General features: G+C 49.9%; 1 protein-coding gene across 1 annotated transcript in view; it reads left to right on the plus strand.

The window, feature by feature from the left end:
* PPP2R2D (protein phosphatase 2 regulatory subunit Bdelta) overlaps positions 1-26,770 on the plus strand; it is a 50,103-nt gene extending 23,333 nt beyond the window's left edge. Inside the window, exons 2-8 of the mRNA XM_038744316.1 lie at positions 8,210-8,375; positions 9,414-9,526; positions 15,802-15,979; positions 18,370-18,534; positions 22,122-22,291; positions 22,400-22,491; positions 26,113-26,770. Coding sequence (XP_038600244.1) covers positions 8,210-8,375; positions 9,414-9,526; positions 15,802-15,979; positions 18,370-18,534; positions 22,122-22,291; positions 22,400-22,491; positions 26,113-26,392 — 1,164 coding nt within the window. The 3' untranslated portion in view covers positions 26,393-26,770. The remainder of the gene's footprint in view (positions 1-8,209; positions 8,376-9,413; positions 9,527-15,801; positions 15,980-18,369; positions 18,535-22,121; positions 22,292-22,399; positions 22,492-26,112) is intronic.
* The last annotated feature ends 812 nt before the right edge of the window (positions 26,771-27,582 follow it).

The raw sequence follows: 27,582 nt of genomic DNA on the forward strand, positions 1-27,582 counted from the left end.
CCCCACTTGGAACAGGGACTGCGCCGACCTGATTTACTTGTATCCACCCCAGCACTTAGTACAGTGCCAGGCACATAATAATAATAATGGCATTTATTAAGTGCTTACAATGTGCAAAGCACTGTTCTAAGCGCTGGGGAGGTTACAAGGCAATCAGGTTGTCCCACGGGGCTCACAGTCTTAATCCCCGTTTTACAGATGAGGCCCAGAGAAGTGAAGTGACTTGCCCAAAGTCACACAGCTGACAGTTGGCGGAGCCGGGATTTGAACCCGTGACCTCTGACTCCAAAGCCTGGGATCTTTCCACTGAGCCATGCTGCTTGTAAGCACTTAACAAATGCCATAATAATAGTAACGGTTCTGAGTTCTCTGGCAGGTCGACACCAGCCCAGCCTTGGTTACCTCAGAGAGGAGAGAGTAACGTGGTTCTAAACTCTCTGGGGGGCCAAGACCAGCCCAGTTTAGGTTGCCGTCTATCAGAAGACGCTCAGAAAGGGATTGGGAATGGCTTTTCCCAAGCGCAGAAGCCCACACCTGCCACTTTCCACGTGGAGCGTGGGCATCAGTAGGTGCCCTGCGGTCTAGCCGTTGCGCTTGCCCGCTCTGTCCGTCTCGCTCACCCTCTACCCTCTCTTGTTTGTTCTCTCTCTCTCAATCTCATTCGCTCTTTCACTCACTCCCTCTTGCTCCGGTAACATTGCGGAAAGGAAAATCCCTGTTGCTGCAACAGTATTCATTCATTCATTCAATCGTATTTATTGAGCGCTTACTGTGTGCACAGCACTGTACTAAGTGCTTGGGAAGCACAAGTTGGCAACATATAGAGACGGTCCCTACCCAACAGCGGGCTCACAGTCTAGAAGGGGGAGACAGACAACAAAACAAAACGTATTAACCAAGTAAAATAAATAGAATAAATATGTACAAGTAAAATAAATAAATAGAGTAATAAATATGTACAAATACATATATATATATATATATATATACACACACACAGGTGCTGTAGGGAGGGGAAGGAGGTAAGACGGGATGGGGAAGGGGAGAATGGAGAGAGGAAGGAGGGGGCTCAGTCTGGAAAGGCCTCCTGGAGGAGGTGAGCTCTCAGCAGGGCCTTGAAGGGAGGAAGAGAGCTAGCTTGGCAGATGGGCAGAGGGAGGGCATTCCAGGCCCGGGGGATGACGTGGGCCGGGGGTCGACGGCGGGACAGGCGAGAGCGAGGTACAGTGAGGAGATTAGTGGTGGAGGAGCGGAGGGTGCGGGCTGGGCAGTAGAAGGAGAGAAGGGAGGTGAGGTAGGAGGGGGCGAGGTGATGGACAGCCTTGAAGCCCAGGGTGAGGAGTTTCTGCCTGATGCGTAGGTTGATTGGTAGCCACTGGAGAGTAGTGTCTTCAAACAGCCCATGTGGGACATGGCGTTGGGCCACGATGACCAGGCCACTTTGGGGTTAGGGACGTGAGTGGGCATCACAGTGTAGCCTCCTCACGTGGTCCCGCATTGGTCAGCCTCCATCCCACTCCGCCCACTGCTCCTCCAGACTGGAAGCTCGTTATGGCCACAGAACGTGTCTCCTAATTCTCTCGGATTGGGCTCTCCCAAGCACTTAGTACAGTGCTCCGCACATAGGAAGTGCTCAATAAATATCAGTCAGTCGCATTTATTGAGTGCTAAAATCAGCCTAGAGGGAGAAACAGACATTAATATGAATAAATAAATGACGGATATGGGCGTAAGGGCTGTGGGGCTGGGTTGGGGGGTGAATAAAGGGAGCAAGTCAGGGCGATGCAGAAGGGAGTGGGAGAAGAGGAAAGGAGGGCTTAGGGAAGGCCTCTTGGAGGAGATGGGCCTTCAGTAAGGCTTTGAAGTGCAGGGGAGAGTCGTAGTCTGTGGGATTTGAAGGAGGAGGGCGTTCCAGGCCAGAGGCAGGAAGGGGGTGAGAAGTCAGCGACAAGATAGACAAGTTCGAGGTAATAATAATAATAATAATAATTAAGCACTTACTATGTGCCAAGCACTGTTCTAGCACTGGGGAGGTTGCAAGGTGATCAGATTGTCCCAGGTGGGGCTCAGTCTTAATCCCCATTTTATAGATGAGGTAACTGAGGCACAGAGAAACTAAGTGACTTGCCCACAGTCACACAGCTCATTAATGGCGGAGCCGGGATTAGAACCCATGACCTCTGACTCCCAAACCCATGCTCTTTCCACTAAGCCATATTGCTTCTGTAAGGTACAGTGAGAAGGTTGGTATTAGAGGAGCGAAGTATGCGAGTTGGGTTATAATAGAATAACAGCAATGTGAGTTAGGAGGAGGCAAGGTGATTGACTGCTTTGTTGCCAGCTTGTACTTCCCAAGCGCTTAGTACAGTGCTCTGCACACAGTAAGCGCTCAATAAATACGATTGATTGATTGATTGCTTTAAAGCCAGGGGTGAGGAGGTTCTGTTTGAGAGAAGCATCATGGCTCAGTGGAAAGAGTCCGGGCTTTGGAGTCAGACGTCATGGGTTCAAATCTCAGCTTCGCCACTTGTCAGCTGTGTGACTTTGGTTAAGTCACTTAACTTTTCTATACCTCAGTTACCTCATCTGTAAAATGGGGATTAAAACTGTGAGCCCCACGTGGGACAACCTGATCACCTTGTAACCTCCCCAGCACTTAGAACAGTGCTTTGCACATAGTAAGCGCTTAATAAATGCCATTATTATCATTATTATTATGCATTATTATTATTATATTATCATTATTATTATTATCATTATTGTTATTATCGTTATTATTATTATTATTGCCAGTAGATAGGCAACCACTGGAGACTCTTAAGGAAAGCAGATATACGGCCTGAACGTTTTTGTAGAAAAATGATCTGGGCAGTAGAGTGAAATATGGACCTCAGTGGGGAGAGACAGGAGGTTGGGAGGTCAGCAAGGGGGCTGATGCAGTAATCAGGGCGGGATAGAAGAATTGACTGGATTAATGTGGTAGTTTTGATAAAGAGGAAAGGGCAGATTTTAGTAATGTTGTGAAGTTCGAACGGACAGGATTTAGTGACGGATTGAATATGTGGGTTGAAAGAGAGGAATCAAGGATGATGTCAGGGTTCCGGGCTTGTGGGATAGGAAGGATGGCCGTGCCGCCTACAGTGATGGGAAAGTCAGGGACAGGGCAGGGTTTGGGAGGAAATAAAAGGAGTTCTGTTTTAGACATTAATTAATTAATGATGGCATTTATTAAACGCTTACTATGTGCAGAGCACTGTTCTAAGCGCTGGGGAGGTTACAAGGCAATCAGGTTGTCCCACAGGGGGCTCACAGTCTTAATCCCCATTTTCCAGAGGAGGTAACTGAGGCACAGAAAAGTTAAGTGACTTGCCCAAAGTCACACAGCTGACAAGCGGCGGAGCCGGGATTTGAACCCATGACCTCTGACTCCAAAGCCCACGCTCTTTCCACTGAGCAACACTGCTTCTCTAGACATGTTAGCTTCTTTAGACATGCTAAGTTTGAGGTGGCAGCAGGACAGCCTAGTAGAAATTCATTCATTCATTCCGTCAGTCATATTTATTGAGTGCTTACTGTGTGCAGAGCACTGTACTAAGCGCTTGGGAAGTACAAGTTGGCAACATATGGAGACGGTCCCTACCCAACAAGGGGCTCACATTCTAGAGACAGACAACAAAACAAAACATGTAGACGGGTGTCAAAGTCATCAGAACAAATAAAATTATAGCTATATACACATGTCTTGAAGGTAGGAGGAAATATGAGACTGCAGAGAAGGAAAGAGATCAGGGCTGGAGATGGATTTGGATAGTAATAATAGTGGTGATGGGATTTGTTAAGCACTTACTATGTGCCAAGCACTGTTCTAAGTGCTGGGGTAAATACAAGGTAATCAGGTTGTCCCACAAGAGGCTCACAGACTTCTTCCCCGTTTTACAGATGAGGTAACTGAGGCACAGAGAAGTTTTAAGTGGCTTGCTCAAGGTCACGCAGCAGACAAGTGGCGGAGCAGAGATTAGACCCATGTCCTCTGACTCCCAAGCCCGAGCTCTTTCCACTAAGCCATGCTGCTTCATATTCATTGATTCACTCATTAAGACAATTCATTGTATTTATTGAGTGCTTACTGTGTGCAGAACACTGTACTAAGCACTTGGGAAATACAAATCGGCAACAGAGACGGTCCCTACCCAACAACGGGCTCACAGTCTAGGAGAGGGAGACAAACAAAAAACAAAACAAGTAGATAGGTGTCAATACCATCAGAATAAATAGAATTATATTAATATACACATCATTAATAAAATAGAGTAAATATATAAAATAGAGTAATAAATATGTACAAATATATACAAGTGCTGTGGGGAGGGGAAGGTGGTAGGGCAGAGGGAGGGAGTGGGGGCAATGGGGAGGGGAGGCGGAATAGGAGAGGAAAAAAGGGAGGTTCAGGGAAGGCCTCCTGGAGCGGGTGAGCTCTCAAAAGGGCTTTGAAGGAGGAAGAGAGTTAGTTTGGTGGATGTGTGGAAGGAGGGCATTCCAGGCCTGGGGAAGGACGTGGGCCGGGGATCGAAGGCGGGACAGGCGAGGACGAGCCCCAGTGAGGAGGTGAGCGGCAGCAGAGGAGCCGAAGGTGTGGGCTGAGATGGAGAAGGAGAGAAGGGAGGGGAGGTAGGAGGGGGCGAGGGGATGGAGAGCCTTGAAGCCGAGAGTGAGGAGTTTTTGCTTGATTAGCAGGTTGACATGAAACCACTGGAGATTTTTGAGGAGGGGAGTGACATGCCCAGAGCAGTTCTGTACAAAGATAATCCAGGCAGCAGAGTGAAGCATAGACTGGAGCCGGGAGAGACAGGAGGATGGGAGATCAGAGAGGAGGCTGATGCAGTGATCTAGTTGGGATAGGATGAGAGATTGAACCAGCAAGGTAGCGGTTTGGATGGAGAGGAAAGGGTGGATCTTGGTGCTGTTGCGGAGGTGAGACCAGCAGGGTTTGGTGATGGATTGGATGTGTGGGGTGAATGAGAGAGCGGAGTCAAGGATGACACCAAGGCTGCAGGAAGGATGGTAGTGCCATGTATAGTGACAGAAAGGTTAGGGAGAGGACAGGGTTTGGGAGAGAAGATAAGGAGCTCAGTCTTGGATATGTTCAATTTTAGGTGGTTGGCAGACATCCAGATGGTGATGTTCTGAAGGCAGGAGGAGATACGAGCCTGGAGTGAGGGAGAGAGAACAGGGGTGGAGATTTAGATTTGGGTGTCATCAGCATAGATGAAGCCATGGGAGCAAATGAGTTCACCAAGGGAGTAAGTATAAATGGAGAACAGAAGGGGACCAAGAACTGCTCCTTGAGGAGCCCCTATAGTAAGGGGTTGGGAAGGGGAGGAGGAGCCCACAAAGGAGACTGAGAATGAACGGCCGGAGAGATAAGAGGAGAACCAGGAGAGGACGGAGTCTGTGAAGCCAAGGTTGGATAGCGTGTTGATAAGAAGGGGATGGTTCACCGTGTCGAAGGCAGCTGAGGGGTGGAGGATTAGGATAGAGTAGGAGCCATTGGATTGGCAAGAAGGTGGTCATTGGTGACCTTTGAGAGGGAAGTTTCGGTGGGATGGAGGGGACAGAAGCCAGATTAGAGGGGGTCTAGGAGAGAGTTGGAGTTGAGGAATTCGAGGCAGCGGGTGTAGGCGACTCATTCTAGGAGTTTGGAAAGGAAGGGTGGCGATAACTAGAAGGGGCAGTGGGGTCAAGAGAGGTTTTTGGGGGGATGGGGGAGACGTGGACATGTTTGAAGGCAGAGGGGAAGGAACCAGTGGAGAGTGAGCGATTGAAAATGGAAGTTAAAGAGGGGAAGAGGGAAAGGGCGAGAGTTTTCATAAAATGAGAGGGAATGGGGTCCGAAGCACAGGTGGATGGGGTGGCACTTGAGAGGAATAATATAATGATATAATAATGATGTATTTGTTAAAGCGCTTACTCTGTGCCAGACACTGTTCTAAGCGCTGGGATAGGTACAAGGTAATCATTTTGGACACAGTCCCTGTCCCACATGGGGCTCAAAGTCTTAATCTCCAGTTAACAGATGAGGGAACTGAGGCCCAGAGAAGTGAAGTGACTGGCCCAAGGTCACACAGCAGACTAGTGGCGGAGCTGGCTGGGATCAGAACCCATCACCGCCTGACTCCCAGCCCCAAGCTTTATCCACTGTGCCATACTGCTTCTCTGCATAGAGGTGGTAGTTGAAGCAAGTGAGTTCTCCAAGGGTGCGGGTGTAGATGGAGAAGAGAAGGGGCCCCCGAACTGAGCCTTGAAGGACCCCCACAGTTAGGAGGTGGGAGGCAGAGGAGGAGCCCGCGAAGGAGACCGAGAATGAACAGCCAGAGAGATAGGAGGAGAACCAGGAGAGGACAGTGTCAGTAAAGCTGAGGTTGGATAACGTTTCCAGGAGAAGGGGGTGGTTCACAGTGGCAGTGGCAGCTGAGAGCTGGAGGAGGATTAGGATCGAGTAGAGGCCGTTGGGTTTGGCACGAAGGAGATGATCGGAGACTTTTGAGGGTGGTTTATGCAGAGTGAAGGGGACGGAAGCCAGGTTGGAGGGAGTCAAGGAGAGAATCGGAGGAGAGGAACTTGAGACAGCGGGTGGAGACGACTCGAGAAAGGGTTTTGGAAAGGAATGGTAGGAGGGAGGTGGGGGCTGGGGGAGGGGGCAAGTGTTTTGAAGAGCTGTGAAAGAATGGGGTCTGATATGCACGTGGAGGGAGTGGATTTGGAGAGAAGGCAGGAGATCTCTTCTAGCGATCCCCCTGGGAAAGATGGGAGAGTTGAAGAAGGGGCAGGGGAGATTTTAGGGAGATCACACCCGATAGTTTCAATTTTCCCAATAAAGTAAGTAACCAGGTCATTAAGGGCAAGGAAGTCCCATAATAATAATAATAGGGGAGGTGCGGTAACAGAGGGTTTGAGGAGGAATTTAAACATCTCATACAACTGCGAGGGCGATGGGCATGAATGTTCATTCATTCATTCATTCATTCATTCATTCAATCGGATTTATTGAGCGCTTACTGTGTGCAGAGCACTGTACTAAGCGTTAATTCCATTGATTGTGAGGAGCCAGAATAAACCAGCTGGCTCATTCTCACCCTCTGGACTGTAAAGTAGAGGTGGAGGGGAGTGTGTCTACCAGCTCCCTTCTCACCTGAGTTTTGAAGGAGGGTTGGCACAAGGTAGAACCTTCCCCTTCTTCAACTTTCCCATCTTTCCCGGCAGATTCCATTGCCCCAGAAATGGGGAGAGGCCGGGCATTATGTGAGCATGTTTGCTTTGGGTTTTTTCATTCAACAGAAATAAAGCAGCCCCCCTGGTTGGACATTTTCTGAGCCACACTTGTTAGTTTGTGGTTGTTATTTTTTACGGTTTATAAATGCTTACTATGTGCCAGGCTCTGTACTAAGCTAATCGGGTTGGAAACAGTCTAGGTTCCATATGGGCTCACAGTTTTAATCCCCATTTTACAGATGAGGTAACTGAGGCCCAGAGAAGTGAAGTGACTGCCCGGAATCACACAGCAGACAAGTGGCAGAGCTGGAATCAGAACTCAGGCCCTTCTGACTCCCAGGTTCGGGCTCTATCCACTAGGCCACACAGTTTCACACTGAATTAGCACTGTAATATTAAATACAGTCCCCCTAGACTGTACGTTCATTGCGTATGTTCATTGCAGGCGGGGAATGTCATTCAGTCATATTTATCGAGCGCTTATTGTGTGCTTACTGTGTACAGAGCACTGTACTAAGCACTTGGGAGACTAAAGTATAACAATAAACAGACACATTCCCCACCCACAATGAGCTTGCAGTCTAGAGGTGTCTACTAACTCTGTTATTTTGTTATATTGTACTCTCCCAAGAGCTTAATATAGTGCTCTACTCACAGTAAGCGCTCAATAAATAACAATCAATTGATTAAAGTAAAATTTTGTCCTACAGTGATAGCTTATCTAAATGCACCATCCAGACTGGATCAGGAAAATGGTTTTTAGCTAATTCCGGGCTCCGTTGTGCCTTTTCAGCCAGTATTGACTGCCTTATTTTTTTAACCATCGTTTCCTTGCTTTTGATACTTTGACCTTCTTTCGAATAGGTTGACTTTGTGGCGATGTTCCTGCTTGCAAACCCGCGCCTCTACTCATCCAACAAACTGTTGTGCTTCATTGCAGAATAAGAGCCGTCCCCATTGCTGGGGAGAATACAGCGTTTACAGCACCTTCCAAAGTCACGAGCCTGAATTTGACTATTTGAAAAGTCTAGAGATTGAGGAAAAAATTAATAAGATTAGGTGGCTGCCACAACAGAATGCCGCTCATTTTCTGCTGTCAACCAACGGTAAGACCCATGTGATGGGGTTTTCCATTCAGTGGAAGGTGTTCATTGTCATATCCTACTGTCCCAAGTGCTTAGTACAGTGCTCTGCACACAGTAAGGGCTCAGTAAATGCGATCGAATGAATGAATTCCAAATTGGACTCTTGTGGATTTTATCCTCTCTAGCAGATTGTGGTGCTTTACACTTTTCTCCTAAAACTCCTCTGCCGGTGGCGGTGATTTGGGCATAATCGTAATCGTTGTATTTGCTAAGCACTTATTCTGGGCCAAGCACTGTACTAATCTACTCTGGGGTAGATACAAGATCATTAGGTCCCACCTGGGGCTCAGAATAAGTAGTAATAATACTAATTATAATGGTATTTGTTAAGCGTTTACTATGTGCCAAGCACTGTACCAAGCGCTGAGGTAGATACGAGATAATCAGGCCCCACATGGGGTCCACAATCTAAGGAGGAGAGAACGGGTATTGACTCCCTGTTGGACAGATGAGGAGACTGAGGCCTAGAGAAGTGAAGAGATTAGCCCAAGATCACACAATGGGTAAATGGGCAGAGCCGGGATTAGAACTCAGGATTCTGGGGCACAGAATCAATCAGTCACAAAGTCCCTGACTTAAAAATCATAACAATAATAATTATGGTATTTGTTAAGTGCTTAGTATGTGCCAGGCACTGAACTAAGCACTGAGGTGGATGCAAGCAAATCAGGTTGGACACAGTCCCTGTCCCACATGGGGCTCACAGTCTCAATCCTCATTTTCCAGTTGAGGGAACTGAGGCCCAGAGAAGTAAAGTGACTCACCCAAGGTCACACAGCAGACAAGTGGCAGAGCTGGGATTAAACCCCATGCCCTTCTGACTCCAAGGCCTGTGATCTATCCACAAATGCCGTTCTGCTTCACAAAGGGATCAAGCTGGGGCGGGGAGTTGTGTGTGTGTTGTCCTTTCTTGTTCTATGTAAAGTGAAATCCAGTAATCATCCATCCCTTGATATGAAGCATGAGGTGGTTTTTTAGCTTGTTTTTTTCTATTTTCAGATAAAACAATTAAATTATGGAAAATCAGTGAACGGGACAAAAGGGCAGAAGGCTATAACTTGAAAGATGAAGAAGGAAGGGTTAGAGAACCCTTTCGGATCACGGCGCTCCGGGTATTGTTTTTTGATACTGAATCGCTTTGGCTCTCTGCTTATTGGTCAGTGCTCTGTGTGTGGAGGCCTGTTTTTGTTTGTTCGTTTGTTTTTTGAAGGTATTTGTTAGGTGCTTACTATGTGCCAGGCACAGTACCAAGCATTGGGGTAGATAAAGCAAGCAGCCTCTTTCCTCCTGGGGCTCACAGTTTTCATCCCCCTTTTACAGATGAGGTCACTGAGGCACAGAGAAGTGAAGTGACTCGCCCACGGTCACACAGCAGACAAGCGACGGAGCTGGGGTTAAAGCTCAGGTCCGTCCGACTCCCGGGCCTGGGCTGTATCACCTTGGCCATGCTGCTTCTCCTAAACCTGTTGTGCTTACAGCTCTGGGCTTAGCAACTGGGAGATTGTGGATGCCTTTATACCGCTTAAAATCCCATTCCGTACCGTGCATTCGATACAGTGTGGAAATGTCCTGGGTTGTAGCAGTCCCCTTTTATTTGTGGTGGGTAGGAAAAACTAAAACGTGGTGGAGTTTTAGTTCTGATCCCTGGGCTCATGACTTTTTAAAATTTTTTCCATAATAATAATAATAATAATAAATTTGTGATGGGTAGGAAAAAAAACCGTGGTGGAGTTTTAGTTCTGATCCCTGGGCTCATGACTTTTTAAATTTTTTTCATAATAATAATAATAATGATGCATTTGTTAAGCGCTTACTATGTACAAGGCACTGTTCTAAGCGCTGGGGAAGATACAAGGTGATCAGGTTGTCCCACGTGGAGCTTGCCGTCTTAATCCCCATTTTACAGATGAGGGAACTGAGGCTCAGAGAATAATAATAATAATAATAATAATAATGGCATTTATTAAGCGCTTACTAAGCACTGTTCTAAGCACTGGGGAGGTTACAAGGTGATCAGGTTGTCCCAGGGGGGACTCACAGTTTTAATCCCCATTTTACAGATGAGGTAACTGAGGCACAGAGAAGTGAAGTGACTTGCCCAAAGTCACACAGCTGACAATTGGCGGAGCCGGGATTTGAACTCATGACCTCTGACTCCCAAGCCCATGCTCTTTCCATTGAGCCACGCTGCTTCTCATGGTATATGTTAAGCGGTTACCATGTGACAGGTACTGTCCTAAGTGCCGGGGTAAATGCTAGCCCCTCATGGGGCCCGCAGTCTTCATCCCCGTTTTCCAGATGAGGGAACTGAGGCCCAGAGAAGTGAAGTGACATGCCCAAAGGTCACCCGGCAGCCAGGTGGTGGAGCTGGGATGAGAACCCAATCAATCAATCAATCAATCGTATTTATTGAGTGCTTACTATGTGCAGAGCACTGTACTAAGCGCTTGGGAAGTACAAATTGGCAACACATAGAGACAGTCCCTACCCAACAGTGGGCTCACAGTCTAAAAGGGGGAGACAGAGAACAGAACCAAACATACCAACAAAATAAAATAAATAGGAAAGAAATGTACAAGTAAAATAAATAAATAAATAAATACATAGAGTAATAAATATGTACAACCATATATACATATATACAGGTGCTGTGGGGAAGGGAAGGAGGTAAGATGGGGGGATGGAGGGGGGACGAGGGGGAGAGGAAGGAAGGGGCTCAGTGTGGGAAGGCCTCCTGGAGGAGGTGAGCTCTCAGCAGGGCCTTGAAGGGAGGAAGAGAGCTAGCTTGGCGGAGGGGCAGAGGGAGGGCATTCCAGGCCCGGGGGATGACGTGGGCCGGGGGTCAGCGGCAGGAGAGGCGAGAACGAGGTACAGTGAGGAGATTAGCGGTGGAGGAGCGGAGGGTGCGGGCTGGGCAGTAGAAGGAGAGAAGGGAGGTGAGGTAGGAGGGGGCGAGGGGATGGACAGCCTTGAAGCCCAGGGTGAGGAGTTTCTGCCTGATGCGCAGACTGAACGGTAGCCACTGGAGATTTTTGAGGAGGGGAGTAATATGTCCAGAGCGTTTCTGGACAAAGATAATCCGGGCAGCAGCATGAAGTATGGATTGAAGTGGAGAGAGACACGAGGATGGGAGATCAGAGAGAAGGCTAGTGCAGTAGTCCAGACGGGATAGGATGAAAGCTTGAATGAGCAGGGTAGCAGTTTGGATGGAGAGGAAAGGGCGGATCTTGGCAATGTTGCGGAGCTGAGACCGGCAGGTTTTGGTGACGGCTTGGATGTGAGGGGTGAATGAGAGAGCAGAGTCGAGGATGACACCAAGCTTGCGGGCTTGTGAGACGGGAAGGATGGTAGTGCCGTCAACAGAGATGGGAAAGTCAGGGAGAGGACAAGGTTTGGGAGGGAAGACAAGGAGCTCAGTCTTCGACATGTTGAGCTTTAGGTGGCGGGCGGACATCCAGATGGAGATGTCCAATGGTAAATACCATTGATTGATTTCCGGGCAGTGCCCGGCACTCGTCACCCACATAGACATGCGGGCATCTCCCCAGCCCATTCAGCTCTGCCCAGTTGGTGAGAAGCAGTACGGCCTAAGGAGCGAGCCTGGGCCTGCCAGTCAGAGGACCTGGGTTCTAATTCTGGCTCCCCGGCTTCAATCAATCAATCGATCAATCGTATTTATTGAGCGCTTACTGTGTGCAGAGCACTGTACTAAGCACTTGGGAAGTACAAGTTGGCAACGTATAGAGACAGTCCCTACCCAACAGTGGGCTCACAGTCTAGAAGGGGGAGACAGAGAACGAAACCAAACATACTAACAAAATAAAATAAATAGAATAGATACGTACAAGTAAAATAAATAGAGTAATAAATATGTACAAACATATATTCATATATACACGTGCTGTGGGGAAGGGAAGGAGGTAAGATGGGGGGATGGAGGGGGGACAAGGGGGAGAGGAAGGAAGGGGCTCAGTCTGGGAAGGCCTCCTGGAGGAGGTGAGCTCTCAGTAGGGCCTTAATCACTGAATCAACCATATTCAGTGAGCGCTTACTATGAGAAGCAGCGTGGCTCAGTGGAAAGAGCATGGGCTTTGGAGTCAGAGGTCATGAGTTCAAATCCCAGCTCCGCCAATTGTCAGCTGTGTGACTTTGGGCAAGTCACGTCACTTCTCTGGGCCTCAGTTCCCTCATCTGTAAAATGGGGGTGAAGACTGTGAGCTCCCTGTGGGACAACCTGATAGCCTTGTAACCTCCCCAGTGCTTAGAACAGTGCTTTTTACATAGTAAGTGCTTAATAAATGCCATCATTATTATGTGCAAGGCACTGGGCTATTAACTTCGGGGAGGACAAGATAACCATAGAAGAGGCGCATTCCCTTCCCACGACGATCCGACGGTCCCGAGAGGAGTATCCAATCTAGCTACGGTAGAGCAGCGGCATAGCGTAGTGCCCAGAGCCCGGGCCTGAGAGTCAGAAGGTCATGAGTTCTAGTCCCAGCTCCACCACTTGTCTGCTGCGTGACCTTGGACAGGTCACTTGACTTCTCTGGGCCTCAATGACCCCATCTGTGAAATGGGGATTAAGAGTGTGAGCCCTATGTGGGACAGGCACTGTGTCCAACCTGACTAGCTTGTATCTACCCCAGCGCTTAGAGCAGTGCTTGGTCCATAGTAAGCACTAAACAAGTACCATAGTCATTATTATTATTGTTGTTATTATTATTATTCTCTGGATCATCATCATCAACCATCATCATCAATCGCATTTATTGAGCGCTTACTATGTGCAGAGCACTGTACTAAGCGCTTGGGAAGTACAAATCGGCAACATATAGAGACAGTCCCTACCCAACAGTGGGCTCACAGTCTAAAAGACTTGAACTTGGCCATCGTCTACAACCTGCTCCGGCCCCGATGTGGGCGGATGGCGGCGGCGGATTCATTCATTCATTCATTCATTCATTCAGTAGTATTTATTGAGCGCTTACTGTGGGCAGAGCACTGTACTAAGCGCTTGGGAAGTACAAGTTGGCAACATATAGAGACAGTCCCTACCCAACAGTGGGCTCACAGTCTAAAAGACTTAAACTTGGCCATCTTCTACAACCTGCTCCGGCCCCGATGCGGGCGGATGGCGGCGGCACATTCATTCATTCATTCAGTAGTATTTATTGAGAGCTTACTGTGGGCAGAGCACTGTACTAAGCGCTTGGGAAGTACAAGTTGGCAACACCCCCAGCCCCGCTCAGTGCGCCGCCAACCCGAAGGGAGACGGAAGGTGTCTGTTAAGCGCTTACTATGTGCCAAGCACTGTTCTAAGCACTGGGGTAGATACAAGGTAATCAGGTTGCCCCACGTGGGGCTCCCAGTCTTTAATCCCCGTTTTACAAATGAGGGAACTGAGGCACAGAGAAGTCCCTTCCTTCCTCTCCCCTTCCCCCCCGCCCTACCTCCTTCCCCTCCTCACAGCACCTGTATATAGTAATAATAATAATAATATTCTCTTCCTCCCTTCAAGGCCCTACTGAGAGCTCACCTCCTCCAGGAGGCCTTCCCGGACTGAGCCCCCTCCTTCCTCTCCCCCTCGTCCCCCTCTCCATCCCCCCATCCTACCTCCTTCCCTTCCCCACGGCACCTGTATATATGTATATATGTTTGTACAGATTTATTACTCTATTTATTTATTTTACTTGTCCATATCTATTCTATTTATTTTATTTTGTTAGTATGTTTGGTTTTGTTCTCTGTCTCCCCCTTTTAGACTGTGAGCCCACTGCTGGGTAGGGACTGTCTCTATATGTTGCCAACTTGTACTTCCCAAGCACTTAGTACAGTGCTCTGCACACAGTAAGCGCTCAATAAATACGATCTCAGTTACCTCGTCTTTAAAGTGGGGATTGAGACTGTGAGCCCCACGTGGGACAGGGACTGTGTCCAACCCGATTCGCTTATAATAATAAGCACGTAATAAGCTCTTAAAAACGACACTTTTATTAATTATTATTATTATTATTATGTTGCCAACTTGTTCTTCCCAAGCACTTAGTACAGTGCTCTGCACTCAGTAAGCGCTCAATAAATACGATTGAATGAATGAATGAATGAATTCATCCGCGAATAATAGTAGTAAGTGCTTGCTCTCTGACAAGCTCTGCCCGGACCACTGGGATAGTACAGGAGTAGAGATGGGACAGATTAGCTGCCTTACAGCCTGAGTAGGAATGAGGGGGAATAGGGATGCATCCTCAGTTTACAGATAAGGGAACTGAGGCCCAATCAATCATTCAATCAATCAATCGTATTTATTGAGCGCTTACTGTGTGCAGAGCGCTGTACTAAGTGCTTGGGAAGTACAAGTTGGCAACAAGAAGAAGGAGAGGGGAAGGATATGGGAAAAAGGAGAGGGGAAGGAGGGCAGGAAGGAGAGGGGAAGGAGGGTGGGGAGGACAGGGGGAAGTGGGGTGGGAAAGATGGGGGGAAGGAGAGGGTAAAGGAGGGTAGACGGGGGAAGGAGGGCAGGAAGGAGAGGGGAAGGAGGGTGGGAAGGACGGGGGAAGGAGGGTGGGAAGGAGAAGATAAGGGTAGACAGGAGAGGGGAAGAAGAGCAGAAAGAAGATGGGAAGGAGGGCAGGAGGGAGGGGGAAGGAGGGTGGGAAGGACGGGGAAGTGGGGTGGGAAGGAGAGGTTAAGGAGGGTACACAGGATGGGGAAGGAGTGCAAACAGGAGAGGGGAAGGAGAGCAGGAAGGATATGGGTAAGAGGGCAGGAAGGCGAGGGGACGTGGGGTAGGAAGAAGAGGAGAAGGGGGAAGGAGAAGATAAGAAGGGTAGACAGGAGAGGGGAAGAAGAGCAGAAAGAAGATGGGAAGGAGGGCAGGAGGGAGGGGGAAGGAGGGTGGGAAGGACGGGGAAGTGGGGTGGGAAGGAGAGGGTAAGGAGGGTACACAGGATGGGGAAGGAATGCAAACAGGAGAGGGGAAGGAGAGCAGGAAGGAGATGGGAAAGAGGGCAGGAAGGCGAGGGGACGTGGGGTAGGAAGAAGAGGAGAAGGAGGGTGGGAAGGACAGAGGAAAGAGCAGGAAGGATATGGGAAGGAGGACAGGAAGGAGAGGGGAAGCTGGGTAGGAAGAAGAGGGGAAGAGGAGTAGGCAGCAGAGAAATGAACCCTGGTCGTCTGACTGCCAGGGCCGGGCTCTTTCTGGTAGGCCGGGCACTGGCTGACCTTCCTCAATCAACCAATCAACTGTGTCTTTTGGGCGCTTACCGTGTGCAAGGCACTGAACTAAGTGCTTGGGAGAGTACACCACCGCAGTAGAGCAGGCACATTAACGGGGCCTTCGTTTTCGACGCGTCTGACAATACATCCTTTTTCATCTTCTCTCTTTCAGGTGCCGGTATTGAAGCCCATGGACCTGATGGTGGAAGCCAGCCCCCGCAGAACGTTTGCCAACGCGCACACCTATCACATCAACTCCATCTCAGTAAACAGCGACCACGAAACGTACCTCTCGGCCGATGACCTCAGGATTAATCTGTGGCACCTAGAAATCACGGACAGAAGCTTTAGTATCCTTTTCTTGGCCGGGTTTCGAAGCCTTGGGCATTCTGTCCTGTGTAGGAAGCCGTTTGAGGTTGTATTTTTTTTTGGTAGTTCTTAAACACTATATACCAGGCACTATACTAAGTGCCGGGGGAGAGACAGGCTAATCAGATTGAACGTAGTTCCCTGTTTTACAGAGGCGGTAACTGAGGCTCAGAGAAGTGAAGTAATAATAATGGTATTCGTTAAGTGCTTCCTGTGTGCCCGGCACTGTACTAAGCGCTGGGGTGGATACCAGCAAATCAGGTTGGACACAGTCACTGTCCCGTGTGGGGCTCACAGTCTCAATCGGCTCAGGAGTCAGAGGTCATGGGTTCAGATTCTGGCTCCGCCAGTTGTCAGCTGTGTGACTTTGGGCAAGTCACTTAACTTCTCTGTGCCTCAGTTCCCTCATCTGTAAAATGGGGATGAAGACTGTGAGCCCCACGTGGGATAACCTGATCACCTTGTATCCCCCTAGCACTTAGAAGAGTGCTTTGCACATAGTAAGCACTTAACAAATACCATTATTATTATTATTATTACAGAGGAGGTAACTGAGGCACAGAGAAGTGAAGTGACCTGCCCAAAGTCACCCAGCCAGCGTGTGGCAGAGCCAGGATTAGAACCCAGATCCTTCTGATGCCCAGGCTGTGGCGTCTAGGCGTCACCGCTTCTCCCCTACTGCTTTCAAACCTGTCTGCGTCTCCCCTAGGCTGCAAAAAAGCCTCCCTCAAGCCAACAGGCTCCCTCCAGTTACTGCCCCATCGCCCCCCAACCCTGCCATTCCTCTCCAAACTCCTGGAGCGTGTCTTTCACACACCCCCCACCCCGCCCGTCTCCTCTTCTCCTCTTCCAGGTCTGGCCTGGATCCCCTCCAATCTGGCTTCCACCCCCTTCGCTCCGTAGAAACAGTCCTCTCTAAAATCACCAACGACCTTGTCACAAATCCCACGGCCTCCACTCCATCCTAATCCCCCTCAACCTCTCGGCTTCCTCTGACCCCATCGACCACCCCCTTCTCCTTGGCTTAACTGCCGCTGTCCTGTCCTCCTATCTCCCTGACCGCTCCTTCTCCATCATAAATATTATTAGTGCTCAGTGGAAAGAGCATGGGCTTTGGAGTCAGAGGTCATGGGTTCAAATCCCGGCTCCGCCACATGTCTGCTGTGTGACCTTGGGCAAGTCACTTACTTCTCTGAGTCTCAGTTCCCTCATCTGTAAAATGAGGATTAAGACTGTGAGCCCCCCGTGGGACGACCTGATCACCTTGTATTCCCCTCAGCGCTTAGTACAGTGCTTTGCACATAGGAAGCGCTTAACAAATACCATTATTATTATTATAGAGAAGCAGCGTGGCTCATTGGAAAGAGCACGGGCTTTGGAGTCAGAGGTAAAGAGTTCGAATCCCACTCCGCCACTTGTCTGCTGTGTGACCTTGGGCAAGTCACTTAACTTCTCTGAGCCTCAGTTACCTCATCTGTAAAATGGGGGTGAAGACTGTGAGCCCCACGTGGGACAACTTGATCACCTTGTATCCCCCCCCCCAGTGCTTAGAACAGTGCTCTGCACATAGTAAGCACTTAACAAATGCCATCATCATCATTATTATTATTATTACGCACTTGTATCTGCAACCTTTGGCCATTGGCTTTTCACCCACCCTCAACCCCAAAGCTGTTATGTCGGTGTCCAGATACCATTTATTTCTGTTAATTTCTTTCTAGAGCCCCACATGGGACAACCTGATTACCTTATATCTACCCGAGCACTTAGAACAGTGCTTGGCACATAGTACGTGCTTAAATACCATTATTATCATTATTATTATTATTATTATAACTACCCCTCATGCAGAGAACGTGTCTGCCGGGGAGGAAGTAGGGAAGATTCCCAAACCCGGTCCCTGGACCCCGAGGCCAGGAAAGGGCATCCAAATGACCCCGGTCATCCCACTGCCAAATTCTGGCGGCGGGGAGGAGGGGGCCAACTGGGTCCGCCATAGCCCTCGGGGTCTCCCGTCTACCAATGGGAAACAATAATAATAATAAAAATTGTAGTATTTAAACACATACTATATCCCGGGCACTGTACTAAGCACTGGGGTAGAAGCAAGGTAATCGGGTTGGAAACAGTCCCTGTCCCACATGGGGCTCACAGTCTTCTTCCCCGTTTTACAGCTGAGGGAACCGAGGCCCAGAGAAGCGAAGCGACTTCCCCGAGGCCAGGCGGCGGTCAGAGACGGAGCTGGAATTAGAACCCAAGTCCTCCTGAGCCGGCCCGTGCTCCTTCCGTCAGGCCACCCCGCTTCTTCCCATTGCCGTCCCCGGGAGACCCGGGCAAGGCGGGTTTTTTGCCTTTAACGACCGGCGCCCAGACATCGTGGACATCAAGCCGGCCAACATGGAGGAGCTGACGGAAGTGATCACCGCCGCCGAGTGCCATCCCCATCACTGTAACGTTTTCGTCTACAGCAGCAGCAAAGGGACCATCCGTCTGTGCGACATGCGCTCCTCGGCGCTCTGCGACCAGCACGCAAAGTGTGAGCCCCTCTCCCCTCCTCCCCGCCCCACGGCGCAGCCAGCCGAAGCCTGCGGGCTGCAGATGCTGACACCCCTTCCTGCGCTGAATAACAACAATAATCATAATAATAGCGGCGCCAGTTAAGAGCTTAACTAGGCACCGAGCACTGTACTAAGCTTTGGAGTAGATTAAAGATGATCAGGTCCCACGTGGGGCTTCACAGTCTAAGTAGGAGCGAGAACAGGGATTAAGTCCCCATTTTGCAGGTGAGGGAACTGAGGCCCAGAGAAGTGAAGCGGCTAGCCCAAGGTCACGCAGCAGACGTGTGGCGGAGCCGGAATTAATCAATCAATCAATCAATCATATTTATTGAGCGCTTACTATGTGCAGAGCACTGTACTAAGCGCTTGGGAAGTACAAATTGGCAACAATTAGAACCCATGACCTTCTGATTTCCAGGCCCGGGCTCTGTCCACTGCACCACGCGAGTCACTTCACTTCTCTGGGCCTCAGTCGCGTCCTTTGTAAAATGGGGATTAAGACTGTGAGCCCCATGCGGGACAGGGACTGCACCCAATCCGATTTGCTTGTATCCACCCCAGCGCTTAGTTAAGTGCCAGGCACATAGTAAGCGCTTAACAAATACCATCAACACTATTATTATTATTATTCACTGCAGTTTATTCCTTCTGCTCTTCCCTGAACTTTGGCTTTTCTGGTCTTTCTTCTTTATGTCTTGTCACTCCTCTTTTCCTGTTCCAGTGCCCCTCTAGAGTATCTCTGGTCCTTGTTATTCCTTGGTGACCCCCAAAGGGCTTCTGTGTGTGTCTCTGTCTCTGTCTGCCTCTCTCTCTTCACCCCTCTTTCTCTCTGTCTCCCTCGCTCTCTGTCTCTCTTTCTCCCTCCCTATCTCTCTCCCTTCCCTCTCCCTCCCTCCCATGTCTCTGTCACTCTCACTCTGGCTCTCTGTCATACTCTCTCTCTCCCATTCTTTCTCCCCCCCATGTCTCTGTTGCTGTCACTCTGGCTCTCTGTCATTCTGTCTTTCTGTGATTCATTCATTCGATCGTATTTATTGAGCGCTTACTGTGTGCAGAGCACTGTACTAAGCGCTTGGGAAGTCCAAGTCGGCAGCATATAGAGACAGTCCCTACCCAACAACCGGCTCACAGTCTCACTCTCTGCCCTCTCCCTCCCTCCCCCAACCACGTCTCTGTCCCTGGCTCTCTGTTACAGTGCTCGCTTAGTACAGTGCTCTGCACACAGTAAGCGCTCAATAAATACGATTGATTGTTACCCTATCTCTCTCTCTCATTCTGTCTCTCTTACCCCATCCTCCCCCCGGCCCTCCGTTGCCCTCTCCCTCTTTCCCGGGGCCACCCCCCGACCCCAGCCCGTCAGGAGCCATTGAGGCCAAAGAGGTGGCCGAGGTTTCCGAGGCCATCCTGTCTCGCCCCCGCTTCCAACCCCCGCTGTCCCTGGGACCATCAGTCAGTCATTCAGTCGTATTTATTGAGCGCTTACTGCGTGCAGAGCACTGTCAGAGGGAGGGAATATTAGGCCAGAGGTAGGATGTGTGTCAGGGGTCGGCAGTGAGATAGACAAAATCGAGGTACAGTGAGAAGATTGGCATTAGAGGACGTGAAGGTTGCAGGCTGGGTTGTAGTTGGAAATCAATAATAATGATGGCATTTTTTAAGTGCTTACTATGTGCAAAGCACTGTTCTAAGCGCTGGGGAGGTTACAAGGTGATCAAGTTGTCCCACGGGGGGCTCACAGCCTTCATCCCCATTTTGTAGATGAGGGAACTGAGGCACAGAGAAGTTAAGTGACAATAATAACGATGATGGCATTTATTGAGCGCTTACTATGTGCAAGGCACTGTTCTAAGCGCTGAGGAGGTTACAGGGTGATCAGGTTGTCCCACAGGGGGCTCACAGCCTTCATCCCCATTTTATAGATGAGGGAACTGAGGCACAGAGAAGTTAAGTGACAATAATAACGACGATGGCATTTATTGAGCGCTTACTATGTGCAAGGCACTGTTCTAAGCGCTGGGGAGGTTACAAGGTGATCAGGTTGTCCCACGGGGGGCTCACAGCCTTCATCCCCATTTAATAGATGAGAGCATTGAAGTTGTGACTTAATAATAATAATAATAATGGCATTTATTAATTGCTTACTATGTGCAAAGCACTTTTCTAAGTGCTGGAGAGGTTACAAGGTGATCAGGTTGTCCCATGGGGGGCTCACAGCCTTCAGCCCCATTTAATAGATGAGAGCACTGAGGCCCAGAGAAGTTAAGTGACTTTAATAATAATAATAATAATAATAATAATAATAATGGCATTTATTAATTGCTTACTATGTGCAAAGCACTTTCTAAGTGCTGGAGAGGTTACAAGGTGATCAGGTTGTCCCACGGTGAGCTCACAGCCTTCATCCCCATTTTATATATGAGGGAACTGAAATAAGGTAGGAGCAGGTAGAGTGATTGAGTGCATTAAAAAGCCAGTGGTAAGGCGTTTCTGTTTGATGCAGGGGTGGGTGGGCAACCACTGGAGGGTCTTGAGTAATGGGATGACATGGACTAAGTGGTTTTGTAGAGAGGCAGTGTGGTCTAGCGGAAAGAGCACAAGACTGGGAGTTAGAGGACCTGAGAATTAATGCCGACTCCACCATTTGTCCACTGTGCGACCATGGGCAAGTCACTTAACCTCTCTGGGCCTGTTACCTCATCTGTAAAATGGAGATCAAGACTTTGAACCCTATGTGGGACATAGACTGTGTCCAACGTGATTACCTTGTTTCTACACTAGTAGTTAATATCAGAGCCTGGCACATAGTAAGCGATTAACAAATACCAGTGGGGAAAAAAAAGGGGGAGCATAGAGAAGCAGCATGGCTCAGTGGCTTTGGAGGCAGAGGTCATGGGTTCAAATCCTGGCTCTGCCAATTGTCAGTTGTGTGACTTGGGGCAAGTCACTTCTCTGTGCGTCAGTGACCTCATCTGTCAAATGGGGATTAAAACTGTGAGCCCACCGTGGGACAACCTGATCACCTTGTAACAGTGCTTTGCACATAGGAAGCACTTAACAAATGCCATTCTTCTAGACTGTGAGCCCACTGTTGGGTAGGGACCGTCTCTATATGTTGCCAACTTGTACTTCCCAAGCGCTTAGTACAGTGCTCTGCACACAGTAAGCGCTCAATAAATGTGATTGAATGAATGCATGAATACGAAGCGCTTGGGAAGTACAGGTCGGCAACATGTAGAGACGGTCCCTGCCCAACAACGGGCTCACAGTCCAGAAGCGGGAGGCCGACGGCAAAGCAAAACAGTCACCACGAGGAGGGCAAGGGGCGGGACGGGGGACGGCCAAGGAAGACATTTAGAGGTCGCGTGACTCCCGAATCAGTGGGGCAGTGGATGGAGCCACGTGACTTCTGGGGTGGCCGCCGAGCTCCCTCCTCCCAGTCCCGCCTCCCTCCGTCTCCCGAGTCCAGGGGCTCACCCCGTTCCCTTTTTCCACCGGGTGGTCCTGGCGCGGACCCGCTTAGCGACGGTGGGCCCGAGTCCTTCAACCCCCGCCTTTCCCGCTGCAGTTTTCGAGGAGCCCGAAGACCCCAACAGTCGCTCCTTCTTCTCGGAGATCATCTCCTCCATCTCCGACGTGAAGTTCAGCCACAGCGGCCGCTACATGATGACCAGGGACTACCTCTCCGTCAAAGTCTGGGACCTCAACATGGAAAGCCGGCCCGTGGAGACCTACCAGGTGAGAGGGGAGGGGGGGCCGGGCCACCTGCCCGCCCCGGGGGAGGGCCGCCCGCCCGGGGGCCCCGGGGCGCGCACTGACTGAGCGCCCCTCTGTCCTCCCGGCCAGGTTCACGAGTACCTGCGAAGCAAGCTCTGTTCCCTGTACGAGAACGACTGCATCTTCGACAAGTTCGAGTGCTGCTGGAATGGTTCCGATAGGTGAGGAGGAGGAGGGGGACGCCCCGGGGGGCTCGAGTGCCAATCCTGACGGGCCCTCGGCGGGGACGGGCCATGGCAGGGGAGGAAGTCAAGGCCCGCTGCACGTGTCTTTCATTCACTCATTCGGTCGTATTCATTGAGGCCTTAATCTGTACAAAGCACTGTACTAAGCGCTTGCGAGAGGCCAATACAACACTGTCCTCTTGAGACTGCCAAGAGGACATACCTGTATATATGTTTGTATGTATGTATTACTCTATTTTATTTGTACATATGTATTCTATTTATTTTATTTTGTTAATATGTTCTGTTCTCTGTCTCATCATCAGTCGAATTTATTGAGCACTTACTATGTGCAGAGCACTGTACTAAGCGCTTGGGAAGTACAAATTGGCAACATAGAGAGACAGTCCCTACCCAACAGCGGGCTCACAGTCTAAAAGGGGGAGACAGAGAACAAGACCAAACATACTAACAAAATAAAATAAATAGAATAGATATGTACGAGTAAAATAAATAAATAAATAAATGGAGTAATAAATATGTACAAACATATATACATATATACAGGTGCTGTGGGGAAGGGAAGGAGGTAAGATGGGGGGATGGAGAGGGGGACGAGGGGGAGAGGAAGGAAGGGGCTCAGTCGCCCCCTTCTAGACTGTGAGCCTGCTGTTGGGTAGGGACCGTCTCTATATATGTCTATATGTTGCCAACTTGTACTTCCCAAGCGCTTAGTACAGTGCTCTGCACACAGTAAGCGCTCCATAAATACGATTGAATGAATGAATGAAGAAAGGGGCGTTTTGGCGGGGGGCAGTGGTGAAGCTCGCAGGCGGGGAGTTTGTTCTGTTGTCCTCTCCCAAGCGCTTAGTCTTGAGTCTTAGTCTTCTCACACTTAGAGAAGCAGCGTGGCTCAGTGGAAAGAGCACGGGCTTTGGAGTCAGAGGTCATGGGTTCAAATCCCGACTCCGCCACTTGTCATCCGTGGGACTTTGGGCAAGTCACTTAACTTCTCTGGGCCTCAGTTACCTCATCTGTAAAATGGGGATGAAGACTGTGAGCCCCACGTGGGACAACCTGATCACCCTGTAACCTCCCCAGTGCTTAGAACAGTGCTTTGCACATAGTAAGTGCTTAATAAATGTCATTATTATTATTAGTGTTACTTAGTCCAGTGCTCCGCACACAGTAAGTGATCGGAAAATATCATCGACTGACAAGGACCCCTCTTGGGGGGCGAGGGTTGTTCCTCGGTCCGTGAGGTTCTCCCGATGTTCTCAATCCTCTCCCCCCCAAAAGGTGGTTTGGCTCCTGGCTACTGGCCAGGGCTAGAGGCCGAGGCCCCAAAACCTCACCCTATTCAGCCGTTCTTAGAGCACCAAGTTCAGAGAGGCAGTCGGTGGTACTTATTGAGCACTTACTGTGTGCAGAGCACTGTACTAAGTGCTTGGGAGAGTCCAATAGAACAGACACGTTCCCTGCCCACAGCGAGCTTACAGTCTAGAGGGACAGCAGCAGCTAGAGAGGAAATGGCGCCAGTCGCTGCTAGTCAAAAGCATCCATTCAGTCATACTCATTGAGCACTTCGTAACAGCAGAGCACTATGCTAAGCGCTTGGGAGAGTATAACAGAACAACAAACAGACACGTTCCCGGCCCACCACGTGCTGACAGTTCAGAGGAAACCTGACAACCCAAGGAGCGACAACATTGTTTGTGTGCAGGGTGGGGAGCCCACTGTTGGGTAGGGACCGTCTCTATATGTTGCCAATTTGTACTTCCCAAGCGCTTAGTACAGTGCTCTGCACATAGTAAGCGCTCAATAAATACGATTGATGATGATGATGATGGGGCTGGCTTTGGCTTTCAGCCCCACGTGGTCCCAGAGGCAGGGGTGACCATGGGGACTGCCTTCTTCAAGTGCAGAGGAGGAGAACACACCTCCGCCCCTGTAGCTCGAGAGGTGGAAGGCGGAGGCCCCATGTTGCCCTCTGGCCACTGATCCGCCCGGCCCAGATTTGGTTAGTATGTTTGGTTTTGTTCTCTGTCTCCCCCTTTTAGACTGTGAGCCCACTGTTGGGTAGGGACTGTCTCTGTATGTTGCCAATTTGTACTTCCCAAGCGCTTAGTACAGTGCTCTGCACATAGTAAGCGCTCAATAAATACGATCGATGATGATGATGATTTGGGGGCGGGGGGGGAGAGAAAGGAGGAGGAGCCACCCCTGCACAGAAAGGAATCCCGGCCGAGGCCAAGTTAGGATCAGGAGACTCCTTCTCTCACTCTGAATGAGATTCCAGGCCTCTTAAGCAGGTTTAACGTGAGAGGAGAGAGAAAGGGAGAAAACAAAGAAAGGAAGGTGGGATGGAGGGAAGGTGGGAGGGAAGGAAGGAAATGAACTGAATGTGCTTAACGGCTGGAGGTGGTTACCCAAAATGAGAAGCAGCGTGGCGTAGTGGCAAAAGCACTTGCTTGGGAGCCAGAGGACGTGGGTCCTAATCCCGGCTCCGCCACTTGTCTGCTGCTGTGACCTTGGGCAAGTCACTTCACTTCTCTCTGTTGGGTAGGGACTGTCTCTATATGTTCCCAAGCGCTTAGTACAGTGCTCTGCACACAGTAAGCACTCAATAAATACGATTGATGATGATAAGGTGACCTCGTCTGTCAAATGGGGATGAAGACGGTGAGCCCCACGGGGGCCAACCTGATCACCTTGTATCCACCCCAGCGCTTAGAACAGTGCTTGGCACGTAGTAAGCGCATAACAAATACTGTAATATTAATGATAATACAGTGGAAGACAACTCCTGCTCTTTGGAATGGACATTTTTCCCAGATGTTTCTCTATCTCAGGAACATCACACCCACCCAAATTCGAAGAAACAGTATATAGAAGATTGATAATTTTGTGTGTGTGTGTGTGGCCCAGTTGAGGATCAGTAGCTAATGAAAGTAAGTCTGAGAGCTTTCTGGAGGCTTGTGTTTTTTCACTTAGCCCTGTCTACAGAAGTCCGTTCTCCAACACCTAAGGGGGTGGTGGTGGGATGTGTGAGAAAGAGAGAAAGAAAGAGATATAAGGTACCAGTTCTTCGCCTTTCCTGACCAATTTCCTTGCCCGTGTCCCATTGAGCCGGGTCAACTGTGGGCAAGCCCAGCCTCCTTTCATTCATTCATTCATTCAGTCAGTCAGTCGTATTTATTGAGCGCTTACTGTGTGCAGAGCACTGTACTAAGCGCTTGGGAAGTACAAGTCGGCAACATATAGAGACGGTCCCTACCCAACAGCGGGCTCACAGTCTAGAAGGGGGGAGGCAGACAACAAAACAAAACATGTGGACAGGTGGCAAGTCGTCAGAACAAATAGAAGTAAAGCTAGATGCACATCATTAACAAAATAAATAGAATAGTAAATATGTACATATATTCCGGGGGACCCCCCAAGGAGAATGAGGGGTACTTGGGGAGGGACTCCCTTTTCCCCTAGCCCCAGATCCGTCCGGCCGCCGCACGTCAGATGTTAAACGGATCTCTGCGGGCTCCTTTTGTTGGGTTTTGGGGGGATTCTTTAAGTACAATCTTCTGAGACCCATCTTCCCCCCCCCACCCCGTCGGCCCCCAGCGCCATCATGACCGGCTCGTACAACAACTTCTTCCGGATGTTCGAGCGGAGCCCACGGCGGGACGTCACGCTCGAAGCCACGCGGGAGGGCAGCCGGCCCCGGGCCCTGCTCAGGCCACGCAAGGTGGGCACCGGCGGCAAGAGGAAGAAGGACGAGATCAGCGTGGACAGCCTGGACTTCAACAAGAAGATTCTCCACAGCACTTGGCACCCCTCCCAGGACCTCATCGCCGTGGCCGCCACCAACAACCTCTACATTTTCCAGGACAAAGCCAACTAGGGCCGGGGCTCGCTGCGGGACGAGGGAGAAAAGGCGGGGTTCGGGGCGGACCCCCTCCCCCCACACCGCCGACCGTTGAGGATCTGGCTTCTCCCGGGAGAGACGGGCGCCAGGCTGACCCGGGTTCGGGGCTGGCGGTGCGGCACGGAACAGGGCCGGAAACGGAATCGCCAGACCCCGCTTCTTCCAAACGAAAGCGTATTTATTTACGGCCGAGCCTGCCCTTCCGGGTTGGAGACCAACGGTTGAACAGCTAAAGGAAAGAGCGGGTGGAAAAAATATGTTTCCTCATGGGCATATGTCTGTGCTCTCTCTCCCTCCCTCTCCCCTTCCCCCTTTCCTCCTCTCCTCTTCACTCTCCTCTTTCCTTTGCTCTCCTCCTCCTCTCTTCGCTCTTCTCTCTTCTTCATTCTCCTCTCTTCTCCCTTTCCTCCTCTCTTCTTCGCTCTTCTCTTCTTTGCTCTTCTCCCTTCTTCACTCTCCTCCCTTCTTCGCTCTTCCCCTCTTCTTCACTCTTCTCCTCTCTTCTTCGCTCTTCCCCTCGCTTCTTCACTCTTCCCCTTTCTTCTTCACTCTTCTCCTCTCTTCTTCACTCTTCTCCTCTCTTCTCCTGTCTCTCCTCCTCTCTCTCTTCTTCGCTCTTCTCTTCTTTGCTCTTCTCCCTTCTTCAGTCTCCTCCCTTCTTCACTCTTACCTCCCTTCTATGCTCTTCCCCTCTCTTCTTCACTCTTCTCCCCTCTTCTTCGCTCTTCCCCTCTCTTCTTCACTCTTCCCCTCTCTTCTTCACTCTTCTCCTCTCTTCTTCACTCTGCTCCTCTCTTCTCCTGTCTCTTCTCCTCTCTCTCTTCTTTTCTTCTCTCGCTCTTCTGTCCTCTTCTTCTCTCCCTCCCTCTCCTCCTCTCTCTCTTCTCCCCCACACCCCTCCCTCCACCATCCACTCTCTCTCCTGTACAATTCAGGACCCCTGAGAAAATCCGTCGTGCTTTGTGGCTGAAGGTGCTTTCGCCATGGACTATCCGGCCGGGTCTCAGGTCAGACATCAGGTTTCTCTGTTGCCTGTTTCTCCCCAACTGTATCTAATCGCACCATCCCAGTGTCAACCACTTAATAAAGGTATCGGAGCAGCAAAAGCGCTTTTAAAACTCTGAAAGCACGGAGCGGGATGGTCGTTTTCTTGCGTAGGTGGATTT

The sequence above is a fragment of the Tachyglossus aculeatus genome, chromosome 3 (genome assembly GCF_015852505.1).
Source record: "Tachyglossus aculeatus isolate mTacAcu1 chromosome 3, mTacAcu1.pri, whole genome shotgun sequence".
In the NCBI taxonomy this organism is placed as follows: Eukaryota; Metazoa; Chordata; class Mammalia; order Monotremata; family Tachyglossidae; genus Tachyglossus; species Tachyglossus aculeatus.